The following is a 14,428-nucleotide window of genomic DNA, read 5'->3' on the forward strand; positions in this document are numbered from 1 at the left end:
GATATTATGTTTGTTTTTCCCTTTTTCTGCTTCACTTCTGGTAAAATGGCGAAGAACATCATTATATTTTGCTATAATGCACTATTTCCCTCCACCAAAAATCGAAATCTGAATTTTAGTTTTTTAGTTTTTCCCACATTTAATTCTATTCTCATGGTTTGACTCATCCCACTCTATTGGTAACTGATACTATATCACAACATTTTTATATTTTCACATTATTTCCCAAATATATTCAGATTTTCTATGCTTTTTTTCAATGATCTTGTTGATATTATGTTTGTTTTTTTCCCCTTTTTCTGCTTCACTTCTGGTAAAACGGCGAATAACATCATTATATTTTGAGTCGTTCCATCCCTCTTGGCGAAAGGCTGATGTCTATTAAATATGTTTTGATGGCGCATTTATGGAAGTCAAGCTCAATGTGGTGCGCGCAATCATTAAAAAAATGTCCGCCTCTGAGTGTCATTAGTGGAAATGAAGTTTGACCATTCACATAAGAAATTGTAAATATTCATCAGCAAAGCGGAGACATATTTACTCGCCATTTATTAACTTATTAGCTTCCGTTGATGGCATGAATCTTTTGATCGCAATGCGTTAAAAAGTGGCGTGTTGCTCATCCCTTGAATTTTCCCGTCTGGAATTTATGGAAGTGGCAGCATAGGTACGCTGCCCCCCCCCTCCTCACGCACCCCTTTTTCCGATCACCCCCTGGCGCCTCGGGGCATCTTTTTTTGCGGGGGCTATAATTGTTGCCGTAAATCGTGGCGCACCCCCGCGCCCCCGTCTTAAGCGGCCATTACGCACGCTTCACTTCGGCCCTTGTTGATTGCAAGTGTCAAGAGGGGCGGATTTATGCACTCTGGCTCGGGGAGACGCAGCCAAGCGGGGACGCGGGCACCGGCCTGTTTCGCTTTTGCCGTTTTCACCCTGATTTTATTTGTATTTTTTGACTTTTCGCGTATTTTTATGTCAGGGTTTCTGCCGTTTTTTTTTCTTCGTCCATTCCCGCAAGCAAAATTCCTGATGTATATGAAATCTTTTTTTTTTTGCGGCACGACGGTGGCGGGTTTATGGACGCAATCAATGATGTCATTAATAATTCAGCCTCAAAGTGACATAAATGTAAATTTTGTTTGATCATTCAGATAAACTCAGGAAAAAGAATGTAAATATTTATTAGAAAAGCAGAAGCCAGGCTGCGGGATTTGCAACCCTGATATACGTTGATGGTGTACATTTTTGATCTCCATTGATGTGCATGAGCTTGAGCGATGAATTAATTTCCTGAATTGACGAAGATGAAGGTTAATCTTTAGCAGGCGTACGTAAATAAACCGATGATTGCCGGGCGACATCAGAACGGGGCGGAAATTCCGTTCCCTTGCTGGTAGATAGATATTTTTCTCCCTTGTTCTCATTGTGTCGTTAGGAATTTTTGATTCGCCCAGCCAATTCCTCGTGGGATGGGAATTCGCTATCATGGCCGCCATCCATTTTAGGGGTTCGATAAGGTAACGAACAAATGCAATCGGTAGAAAATACTGTAAAAAAGAATAGTAATAAAAAAACTGTAAAAGCAGAACTGGTGGAATTATAGTTTCTAGAGTTCTCCATTCAAACAGGTCAATTTTTAACTCATGGGTTATTCCAATCAATCTCCATGTATAGATGCACATTTACGGTACAAACTATGCAACTTTTAACTCATGGGTTATTCCAATCAATCTCCATGTATAGATGCACATTTACGGTACAAACTATGCAACTTTTAACTCATGGGTTATTCCAATCAATCTCCATGTATAGATGCACATTTACGGTACAAACTATGCAACTTATACCTGCCTGGCAAAATTAATTAATGAAAGTGTTGAGGCGCGTCAGTGCCATCAGATAACAAGGTTACCAGTTAGCTTACGTGCTGTAATGACACTGAGGACGATTAGCCAACAAGCAACGTTAGAAGTGCTAATGAATGAATGAATGGGACAACAACCTTATAAGGAACACATGAATTGCTAAAGGCATGACAAATATTTCTCTTTTTTAATACTTTTCTCATACAATTAGATCTCTTTTGTGTAACATATTTTATCTAAAGTTTAAGAAAAATACAAAGATTCCTGAGTAAAATATTGACATATTTCCCAATATTACTAGACATTCTGTTATTTTTGTATTTTTTGTAAGTATTTTTTATAGTGAAATACCGTCAACTCACAATATCAAGTAGTATTGTTTCTTTTTTCACTCAAATGTGTGTGTTGGTGTGTGTATGCATCTTGTGCTGCTTCCTGAAAAGAGCACAGAGCTTGACAGCTTTGGCAGATGTATGATAAAGATCTTATTTGTATGATCGTGTTGTCTGATGTTGTTGTACGATAACGTTGGTGAAAAAAATTCCAATGTTGAGCTTATGCTGTGACACTTCAATTTGCCAGATAAGCAAACTTTTACCAGCTACTCTACAGCCACATAACTAGTCTTACTTTACATGATATTCCTCAGTAAAAAAAAACTGAAATTAAAGGAAAAATTGTGGATTCATTGGCAATTTCCCTGACATTTCCGACGTTTTTCGGAGCAAATGTTTTTCAGTATTTTGCATATGCGTTCTTGCCCTTTACAAGCTATTGCATTGGAAAAAACAACAACAATAATAATAATAATACTATAATGATAATAATAATAATAATGAAATAAATACATGTGTGACTTGTTTTGGTATCCTTGAACAATGCTTGTCGTATAAATTGCCTGCGCGAACGCCTAATGGCGTAATGGAATTGGGAGTTGCCCCGCATGGCAAATAAATAATTGAATGCAAATCCCAGCATCGTGCCTCCCGCCAATTAAGCTAACCTGTTTTAGCCGTAAGTGATTCTATTACATTAGCGTGGCGTGGCGGTGACTGCATTAGGGAAGCTTTAATCAGTCGCTAATCAAATTAGCGTCGCAGACAGACGGGTGGGAAGTGGCGCGCTTGACGGGAAGCACCTTGCCGCCTCACCTGAGGCTCACGTCGGGGACGTCACCTCGCAAAACTTCAACTTTTTCACGCCGACAATCCGCTCGTGGCTTATACGCAGAGTGCGAGCGAGCTGGAATATCGCAAGAAATGCATTTTTTTTTTGTCAAAATGAACTGACATTATTCAGGACCAAATAGAGAAGCTAATAATGAAAATAAATAAATAAAATCCAAATATTTGCTTGTTGTCAACACACCAAGTGAACAAATACGGCTAAAAGATAACCTACAAATAAAAAAAACAGTAGCATGTGGTCCTTCCTTTGACATTTGTGACATATAAATCACAAAAGCAACAAGATAAAGCTACAAAAAATGTATTGAGTATTTTTTTAAGCTGACTTCACATTGAAACTGTGGAAAGTGTAGTCTAGAAGGCAGCTGCCAACCTCTCCCAATCCAATTGTTTAGACATTCATTGCCTTCAGTGGCACAGAAACACAGATAGAAAAAAACGAAACAACAAAAAAACCAGAAGGATGCCTTTTGTCTGGTGGGACAACATGGACTGACTTTGTTGTTATGGCTTTCTATGGAACAAGCAGCAACACGGTGTGGCCAGCGCTGGAGTTTTTATTGGGGCGCAAGGCGGGAGTCAATGGAGCTGTTTTCAATTAGTTTTCAAAGTGCTTATCCCATTAAAGCTAATGACTTATTGATTTAACGACAGTGGCGCTTTTGGTGTGAAACGTGCCGCCGTGATGACTCCGCCCGCCCTCGGGGTCGTTATCGAGCGCCGTGCGGAAGTGGGCCAGCCACGCGCCTTTTTTACCTGTTTCATTGTGTCTTATACTTCAAAAAAAAAAAAATCAGGGTTCCCAAAGAGTCCAGATTTTACGGAAGCATGCTAATGTGTTTTTTTTTTTAATACTAATGTTACATCAGTAAATAACAGCAAACAAGTGTTTTTAAGGATAAATATGTATGATGAGATCCCCTTTTGTAAAATTCCCTCCATTGGGCAAGACAGTAAAAAAAGTAATGATATGTCAAATAGATAGAAGTGAGGAAGTAATGCTATTTATAAAATTAGTCAGTTATTTTCTATAAAAATATATGATTAACTATGACATCCATAGATCTAAACTCCTCAATGGGGAAGACATATACCGGGACTATAAATCGGATTTTGGGTGGCAACATTAGTCAAACATTATACGTTAAAGTAAGAGTAAAATGGGGATAAACCGACCAAATAGTAGACACCTGTTGTGTTAACATATTAACAATTTTTGGCGATAAAGAACACAACATAAGCTGTTAGCGGTCAGATTTAAAAAAAAAAAAACATAGATACTAAGTTGCAGGCCTAGCTAAACTATGAAAAAAGTGCGACTTATACTCCTGGAAATACGGTAGTAAAGAATTTTAAAAAGATTGAGTTAACGGATAAAGTGCATTCACATGAACGCTGGTTTAAGCGAAAGAATGCGTGGCGTTCTTGGCTTGTACATACCGACGTCGTCATCTCCTCACGAGTATTTTCTACTGGCTAATTGAGCTCAATTACCAGCAGCTCTTTGACTTGGCCTCTTCCTCCCCATCCTCGTCTTCTTCGTCTTCCTCGTCCACTCATTTCCTCCCTCCACGCTGGAAGATCGCAGCTTGCTGACGATGGCGTTTTCTCGTAATGAGGCGAGCGATAAGGCGGCCGCCGACCTTGATCATCTTTTTCTTCTTCTTTTTTTGTTGCTTCATCCCTTCTCCGATTTCCCAGGCACATTTATCTCGGCTAGAGAAAAGCGGGCGAGCCGTACCGTGGGCTCATCTTGATAGAGATGACCAAGCCGCTGCTTCGCCTTGTGGTTTATCAAACAGGAAGTTGCAAATGGTCACTTAAATTCATCACTAATGCAACAGCTGGGCAAAAGATACCGTTACAAGACTTTTTCCCCACTGTTGCAAATAAGCGCATACAATTGTTTATTTAAGATACATAACTTTAAAAGTGAAACACTGTATACTATATTCAGTTTTGTTTACTGTATTATGCAAACATGGCATTTTAGGATTGCAATTATGATTGTGGTACACACAACAGGTTATAGTATGCATCAATATTCCTCATTCTTCCTATTCTTTTTGTTTAATTTTGTACGTTCCTTTAAAATAGTAGTGAAAACTTGTTTAGGAATTTCATCTTTTAAAATTTAATTACACCTACACCAGGGGTGTCAGCAAATATTTAGATTTTTTTTTTAAATAAATTGATTAAAAGAACTGCATTAAAAGTCCTGAATATTAATTTTTTTATAGATCTAAAACAATGTTTATTTGAGCTTTTTAAAATATATTTTTCGACTTTACAAAATGATTTTTCAACTAAAAACACAGAAAAAATGATTAAAAAATTACAATTATTGATTTAAAAGTGGGAAAATCAGGAAATTTGATATACATCTATACTCTTCATTTTAATTTGATCCTAAAACAGAAAGTCGGCACTCATGATTTACTTTCCCGGGCCACACAAAATGATGCGGCGGGCCAGATTTGGCCCCCGGGCCGCCACTTTGACATGAGACATACACCAACAAAAATAAATCAAAATGATGAGTGACATTCAAATTTTCTGGTTACATTAAAACTTTCTTCAAGCAGAAACTGAGCCAAGGCTAATATTAACATAGAAAAACACTCTCACTATCTTACATTTAATGATGAATGACAAAAGCATCATGCTGAAATTAATGTTAACTTCATGAAAAGTGTTATTGAATAGTTCCATTTTAACTTGAAAGGGAAAGGTGAGTGCGTTGCGTGCCCACTCGCTGAGTCTGTTACTTTTATCACAAGGAATTTATAATGACACCCCATGATGACCTTTACTTTTTAATCATTGGCTGCCATTGGTGTCTATCGTTGTCAATGGCAGTGAAACACGATCATTTACTGCCAGCCCTCCCATAATGTTCAAATAGTAACATGAGTGTTTTTTAATTAAAGAGATGGCCTTAGGGCTTTGCTACACTTTGACATTTTACTTCATTTAAAAGTTAAGCATCAGACACTTGGGTCGCAATTAAGCAGAAATAATCTGCGTTGACTATCACTTAATTAAGATTTTTTTTCCTTAGAATTATCTGAAATGTACTGCCTGACCTCGCAAGATATGGTAACATGTAGCTATTGTTGCATGTTATATTTTTAGGACTGACATCCAGTTTTCAAAGATAGATTTGCCTATTTGTACCGTTTTTTCGTACTACTGTTTTAGTATTCGTCCAGGAACGGTATTGTCAAATTCAGTTGCGGTCCAACAATGCCGTAGCCCACGGGCCCATCTAGCAAAACCACTGGAAAATGGTTGCCTCTTGTTTTTGTCCTGCTCTAGCGTTCCTCAAAGTGTCTCTCATGGAGCCGGGAGAACCAATCAGGGTGCGACTCTTCATCCATATGCTAATATGCTTGATTTATGTTGCGAGGCTGCAGGGCAGAAGTAAGAAAATAAAAAATAAATAAAGAAAACCAAAAAATGGAGGAAGAAGGAGTGAAAGCGAGGGAGGGCGGGTAATAGGATGCATCCGAGTGGAGAGGAAGTCGTCGCCTCCTGAGACTATTTGGAAGCCAGCGAGGCCTCTAGAAGGCAAAATGGCTTCAGCTTGTGCATTACTCAGCCCCATAAATCTGGGCGCACCCCGCCTGCCGACCCCCCCACCCGCAGCGGCCGCCCGCCCGCCTGGTCTGCCTGCTTTGCTTTGCCTTTAATTACCTGAGCGATCCGCACTCACCAGCAGCACTTCCCTAATGGAGCATCACTCACGTTGCCAGCTGGCAGCGTCGCCCCCCGGGCGGAGCGAGACGGGACGGCTGGGGACCTCGTATGAAGGGCTGGGGGTGGCAGTGGAGCCCCCCGCCCCCAACCCCCAAACATTCATAACTCACTCACACCTGTAGTCATTCCTTCAATGAAGGGGGTACTCACACAAGGCCATATGGCATTCATCATACGACAACTGGATACTGCAATTTTCCTGATCTGTCGTTTAATTCCAGGCATTACTTGTACACCGCTAATGTTATTTGTTTACTCTCTGGTGGACTCCAAATGCAGTCTGGCTGGAGTTTGGCAGGTTGCAAAAAGTAGCGTCAAAACACTCCAATGTTGGTACTTTTGAAGTAGTGTTGTACTACGTCAAGGGTGTCAGACTCGGGTTGGTTCGCGGGCCGCTTTAACGTCAACTTGATTTCACGTGGGCCGGACCATTTTAGATAGAATATTTAGATTTTGTTTTTCATAAATGGATTAAAAGAACTGGATTAAAAATCCTGAATATTCATTTTTTATAGATCTAAAACAATGTTTATTTGAGGGGTTTTTTAAATATATTTTTCGATTTTTACAAAAGGATTTTTGAACTAAAAACACTGAAAAAATGGATTAAAAAATTACAATTATTGATTTAAAAGGGGGAAAATCAGGAAATTTAATATACATCTATACTCTTCATTTTAGTCTGATCCTAAAACAGAAAGTTGGCACTCATGATTTAATTTCCGGGGCCACACAAAATGATGCGGTGGGCTAGATTTGGCCCCTGGGCCGCCACTTTGACACATGTGCACTACGTACTTGATGCTGATATTCAATGGAAGACGTCTTTGGCCTGCTGACGCTTATTATCTTTGGCTTATTGAACTTTTAAAACAATGAAGAATAAGGCTTCAGGCAACATTGGGAGTCAAGAAATAGAATGGCAATCCCTGCTGTACGCTATTTGGACGACAAGAAGAACATACTTTACAGGACTACTTCTGCAGGCTTTGCGACTATTGAATGTTACTGTCAGTGCGTCTGTTAAAATTTACAGTTTTTACAATGCATGGCTACATAATGAGCCGTTTTTCTTCCCATTTGTGTCTAATTTTGTGCTTTCAAAAATAAAACTAACTTGTAAACTCTTGTTATTTGGATTCATTCATTCCAGTGTGTATTTTTCTGTATTTATTTTATTCATTGAATCACGAATCATTGATATTTTTTTCATTTGGGGTGTTTTTTTTTTCAAATATTGACAGTGTAGCATTCGACAGGCACGCTAATTTGATATTATCGACTTTATAGTTCAATTTGAACAGTTGAACAAACTTTGATTTTAGATTACGCATGTTAAAAAATATATATATATATATTTTTAAATCAAGGTTTGACAATATGAAAATGTGATACTTGATACTTTCATGTGCTGGAATGCCCATTGTGTATTGAAACTGTGAATTTCTTTAGATCAGCCTTGTCGGTCAGGCGTTCGCCGCGTGAGACAACGGGTGACGAGGGAGGCAATTGGCTGTCAATTGTTCAACATGTTTTCTTGTTCGCCTTCCATACAAGTAACAATACAGCGGCCGCTTTAAAATGCATGGCATCTTTTGTGAAGGAATAACAAAACAAAATGAGGAGTGTTGAGGAATGAGGAGGAGGCGGAGCGACCGGCGCTGACCTTGGAGATTATTGCTAAGCTCGACAGAAAAAAAATGCTGTATGTTTGTCAAGAGCTGTCCGTCATCAATGAGCTTTTGTGTTGGATATCGATTGATCGCTCGCTCGCTGATGGATGTGCAACAAACACACCGTGCGCACGTACGCACACTTTTAATGGGATGTCAAGTCTACAGTGCCGCTTTTGCTTCCTTCCTGATGAAATCTCGCCAGCCTGGGCCACGCCCCCTCTCACCCATTAGCAAACACGCTTTGGGTGTGTTTCTCAACCTTAATTATTCCCGATGACATGTTTTTTGTTTGAATAATTTGCCTTCATGTACTTAAGAGCTTACATTTTCGAACCAGCAGTCTTGTAATGAGTAGGGGTGAATGCAAAATGATCCAATCAAATTGATGGAAATGATCAAAATCAATCATAATGTACTTTAAAAAAAAAAAAACAATTTTCTTTAAAGTCTTTGAACCGCCTTCAATATAGTTGAATCTTGCTTAGGTTTGGTAGTACAGTGGTACCTCTACATACGAGCAGCTCTACCTACGACATGCTCGAGATACGAGGAAAATTTCGAGCAAATAATTCGCTCTAGATACGAGAAAAAATTCGAGATGCGAGAAAGCCAGGTGGCCATGACATGACATGAGAGGCTGTTTATCATTGTAGCGCACTGTCTTTTTTTGCCGCATCTCTTTCGTGTATAACAGATATCTACGAGCACTGAACGATTTCTTCAGACGAGAGGGCTTTCTGGGTAATGAAGTATACTCGTGTACACAACACCGATAGCCAATGGCACCCTTTCTCAGACTAAAACTTCATTACCCACAATCAATAAATGGGTAGGCTCAGCTGTTGCATTTCCTGCTTTTCCTTCCTTAGCCTGTTAGCTCCCGCGATCGCTCATTCAAGACTACTTCTTGTTGGCAAGTAGTCGTGCGTTATCCTATTGTGAGGACATTTGTGTGCATCATTTTCGGAATATTTTGAAGGAAATACAACAGCAAACAGCCCATCGATAGCGAACGTGAGGGTGGAGGCGTGGCAAACCGTTAACCCGCCCAGAACGAAGGTAAAAAAAAATAAAAATAGAATTCAGTTTTGTGTAAAGTTACATTACATTACGAGAAGATCGACATACGAGCTCAGTCCCGGAACGAATTAACATCGTATGTAGAGGTACCACTGTATTGACAAATCTAGCATAGTTCTGCAAAGTATTCATATTGTAACCTATCAGCATGAAATTGAGGAATTACACCCGTAATAGTGAGTTAACTGAATTAATTGAGGAGTTCCAGGTGATGAAAATAGTTTTATCTGGTAAACCTTTTCAAAGGAGTTGAGGGGATTCAAATTAAATTAATTGAAAAAAAAAGCCGTTAATACATATCATATGGAAGACAGACAGATACAAAATCCTCATTTGTGAGAGTGTTAAAAAAAGGATTATAAATTGTTTTATTTCCCCATTTGCATGCAATTGTTGACTACGAACCTAAAGAAGGCCACCAGCAATTAGCATATAAAACATCACAGCAGCTGATCTTTTGTTGATAAGTATAATGAGGAGATGATAACGATTAGATGCAAGGTTTTGGCCTGACTACCCACCGGCGACATTATCACTGTGATAAGCTCACTTTTGGTCATGTCGGCATTGTGGGCGGGCACATTCATTGCTTTGATACCATGCCTCACGGCAGCCGAACCTTTTGGAATTCTTTTGAGTTTGTATTATTAAAAAAAGCCACGAAAACAAAAGTTTAAAAAAATGATTCCACCTTCCCGCACAAGTATCATTACCTCCCTCTCTATTTTTATCCTTTCATATTGTTAGCGCTGAGAAATACACTTTGTGTTCACGTTAAATCCGCCAAGCGATCCATTAAAGCGCCGTGGCGTTATTAGAAAGCGAAGACCGCCGAGAGTGGGAAATTCTCCGTTGTGTATCGCCGCGGCGCCAACGCTCGCTATGGAGAAATTGCTTCTAATCGGCCCGCGGGCTCGGCGGCGACACTGCCCAACCCCTTGAAAAGAGAAGCAACTTAGCATGATGCTCTGGGATTCGGAATTTATGAATACCTTGACTTTTTGGACAAATTCAAGTCTGGGAAAACAGTTGCTTTTAGAAACATGTTATTGGGTAAAAGAGTTCTCAAATGGAGTAAACCTACAAAAAAGTCATGAAGTTGTCCCCAAACCACAGCCCCAGTTTGCCGTGACCGGACGTTTGGTCGCCGGACATTTGGTCGCCCGGACGTTTGGTCGCCGGACATTTGGTCGCCCGGACGTTTGGTCGCCCGGGTGAATATTATTTGGAGAGCTGGTTTCAACAGTAGATATTTAGATATTAAGCTCTCTCTCTCATGAATGTAATTTTGAGGGTTGGTTTCAACAGTAAACTCTCTGTCATGTTGTCAAACGTCCGGCGACCAAACGTCCGGCGACCAAACGTCCGGGCGACCAAACGTCCGGGCGACCAAACGTCCGAGTACCCCAGTTTTCCATCGTATTTTGAAGCAAATGTTTTAAAGCTATTTTGTTTATTTCTATTGTCTTGGATGTTTTACTTTATTATCTTTTTACATTTAGACTCCAAAGCTGGTTTCCATTACTACAATTTTGGTAGACATAAAAAGTCTATAGAAGCCATGCTGGCTAATATACAGAAAGCCACTTAGATTTTTTGCCACCATTGATCTGTTACTTGTTGAGGATATTATCTCCTTTGGTGAAATTTGACGTGATGTCATCTGATCGTGTGTAAACCAAGCGGCCATTATTGTTTTCATCGCAATGCTGTTCAACTTTGACCTATTGCACAACAACACCCGTTCTCCAAGCATATGAATTATTCAAATTCAGTGTTGTTTTTCTCATTGCATCGCCCTAAAGTACTTCTTACTTTCACCAGAAATCACGGCAAAACCTTTCACCTAAAAGCCAACGATAGATATCATTTTCCATTTGATTGACAGCTGGGATGACCCATAAAAAGCTTGAAGAAGTTGCAAATGAGGCTAAGTAGAGAAAGCAAGCTACTGCATTCTTGCACAACTGCAGACTTTAATCACACAATGAATAATGAATGTGCTGAACTCGTAGCTACTGTCAAGTTTGCAGACAAGAGAACCAACAGCTGAGAAAAGCTCTTAAACCTTAACCTCAACTTGAAACCCTGCTTTAAAATGCTAACTGTGGATACAAACACTATTTTAAAATCCTAAACGTTGTTGAAAACCAACACTGAAGCCCTAAGAACCTAACTCTTGTTTCAGATCTTAAACCTGGCTTAAAAGATGGCATTAAAAGGGGTTAAGGTTAAATACAAATTAAAGAAAAACGTACTACAGCCATTTAGAAACCAAAAACAGGCTGGTTGTAAAACAGGCAACTATAATATTATCTACATATGTTTTATATCTGAATTTGAAAACCCCAAAGTCAACTCCTAATGGAAAATCATAACCAAGGATTTAAATCCTCATTCCAAAACTAAGATTGAAATCCTACTTTGAAACACTGAACCGGATTGAAACCCTTTCTCTTGCCCAAAGTACTTATTTGAAACCTAAATTTAAACCACATCTTAACGTGAAAGACACCAACTGGCTTGAAACCCTAAATTGAACCCACCACTACTATGGAACCCTAAACCTTATTTCAAGTAATAATTTGAGAGCCTAACCTCCTAAAACAGCATGTTTTGAAAAACCAAAGCACATTCTTGAAGGAAAGCTCAATGCGGGTATGAAATTTTATGATGCAATCCTTATTTGAAAGCCTGAAAGCCTACATATGCATGTTGCACAATTTGTATATTTTTCTCGTTCTCACCGTTTTTCTCTTGGCAGGCGTCTGTCTCCTTACCAGTAGGGGGCACCGGGTCCTGTTTTTTTTAAATATATTTTTTACGCGTGTCTGGGTTGTGCTCGTCTGGCCCATTAATAACGGGCGCGCTCCGGCCTGCTCCGCCTCCTCGGCTGCTCTGCCCGGAGCAGTGCTGACATTTTAATGGTGGCTTTCTCTCTAACTCTCTTTCAGTTTTTTCTTCTTCTTCTTTGTAAATAATGTATGTGTTGCTTGTTGGCTCCTCCCCCCTCTGTGTGCTTTTTGTGCACAAATTACAACACCTTGTCTCAACTCCTGCACTGCTCACTACATCACACGAGTGCCTCCCTCTGCCCTCTGAGTCTCTGCGAGTGCATGTATGTGGAAGCACGTAAAAAAAACTGTGTGTATAACTATGACTGTGTGTGTATTTGGGTTCCCACAAATGCTCATTTTGATAGTCAACGAATCGCCGATTATTCTTGCGATGAGTCGACTTATCAACTCGTCTTAAATTACGTGTAATTTACTTTTACTCTGGGCTTTGTTTTTGTTGTTGCTGAAAACGTGCAAAAACTGGATTGAGAAATATTTGATTCATAATTTTATGGAACTGTGTATAGGTGGTCCGGTGGTTAGCGCGTCAGCCTCATCGTTCTGGGGTCGAGGGCTCAATCTCAAGTTGGTCCTCCCTGTGTGGAGTTTTCATGTTCTCCTCGGGCTTCCGTGGGTTTTCTTTGGGTACTCCGGTTTCCTCCCACTTCCCTAATATACGCATGTTAGACTGGTTGAAAACTCTAAATCACCCCTAGCTATGAGTATGAGTGTTAATGGTTGTCAGTCTACTTGTAAGCTATGGGTAGCAAAAGCAGGTTTTTCCAAAAATGTATTGATTACCAGATTAATCAGTCTGCTTTGAATGAAGACTACAAATCTCAAAGAATATTAACTGAGATTGTTCTTGGGATACCTTGTTGATCTGGATCAAGACATGCATTAAGTAGTAATACAATAAATGGAATGTTCACAAGAATACTCATTGTTTAAATGTCTGAAATATTTCAGCTTCAAAATGGATGCAAACTTTACAATTGCTTGGTATAATTCAATTCCTTTACTGTACTTGAACAGAACTAATATTGTATTGTATAATATTGTTAATGCTGTATCGTATCAAAATGAACTTGCCAATTTAGGCATGGCAAGTCAGTGACACCGACCTTTGTGTATGTTTTTGTGTGTCCAGGTAACGCGTTGTGCAAGTCGGGAAGCATCGGCGTTTTCGGGAACGTGGTGTACAGCGGACTGCTCAACGAGCATCTGTGGCATCTGGGAGTGCCACTCTTCACGAGATTGGTAAGTCACTTTACTTTCTGCAATGGCTCTTTTTTGGGAGAAAGACTACTCTGTGTTTTGGAAGTTCACGTCACGCTTTCACGGTAGGTGGGATTCCATAATTGCTGGCATTTAAATGTTGCTTAGCATTGTAAAAGATGACAAGGTTCTAATTAAGAAGTGGAAGATATAACGCTCGGGTGGCAGAGAAGGTTCCGGATCAGGATGGCTTCCAGAGCTGTTAATTGCGCTCCCTCCTCTCTCTTTCTCTCACTAGTTTGCCTCAATGTTTACGATTGATTTGAACGTTTACGAGGCGGGAATTAGCACTGATTGGTGCGCCGGGGTCGCAGCTAATTGGGTTACGTTAAACAGATCATTCCCATGATTGCATAAATGTCCAACGGGAAGCTCTAGTTTGATGACAACTTCATGTCAGAGACTGACGATATCTTCAACGCGTATACGTAGGCAGACACGATCAGCTTTACGTACTCAAAAGGTCATTTATTCATAAAAGTTGGTCGATCCTGGAACTCATCAAGTAGAAGAAATCTACAAGTATTATTTTTGTCGTGATTTTTGAGGGAATTTGTCTGAAAAAAATAATTGTTGCATTGGATTGTTGGCGAACGCACAACAATCAAAATGGTGGCGTGTTGTGAGTGTAGATTTTTGTAGTGTTCATTGAAATGAAGGATGGTGTGCTGATTTTCCCTGTGTTAACAGCGCTTTTTAGAAAACTACTATTTTTTTAAACATTATTTCGTGGGCGAATGAGTCAG

General features: G+C 39.7%; 1 protein-coding gene across 2 annotated transcripts in view; it reads left to right on the plus strand.

Moving 5' to 3' along the window:
• Positions 1-14,428, plus strand: part of LOC144088075 (RNA binding protein fox-1 homolog 3-like) — a 256,298-nt gene that overhangs the window by 146,688 nt on the left and 95,182 nt on the right. For both annotated transcript variants that reach the window (XM_077618295.1, XM_077618293.1), the window contains exon 7: positions 13,555-13,664. In XM_077618295.1, the coding sequence (XP_077474421.1) occupies positions 13,555-13,664 (110 nt within the window). The remainder of the gene's footprint in view (positions 1-13,554; positions 13,665-14,428) is intronic.

The sequence above is a fragment of the Stigmatopora argus genome, chromosome 14, assembly GCF_051989625.1.
Source record: "Stigmatopora argus isolate UIUO_Sarg chromosome 14, RoL_Sarg_1.0, whole genome shotgun sequence".
Lineage (NCBI taxonomy): Eukaryota > Metazoa > Chordata > Actinopteri > Syngnathiformes > Syngnathidae > Stigmatopora > Stigmatopora argus.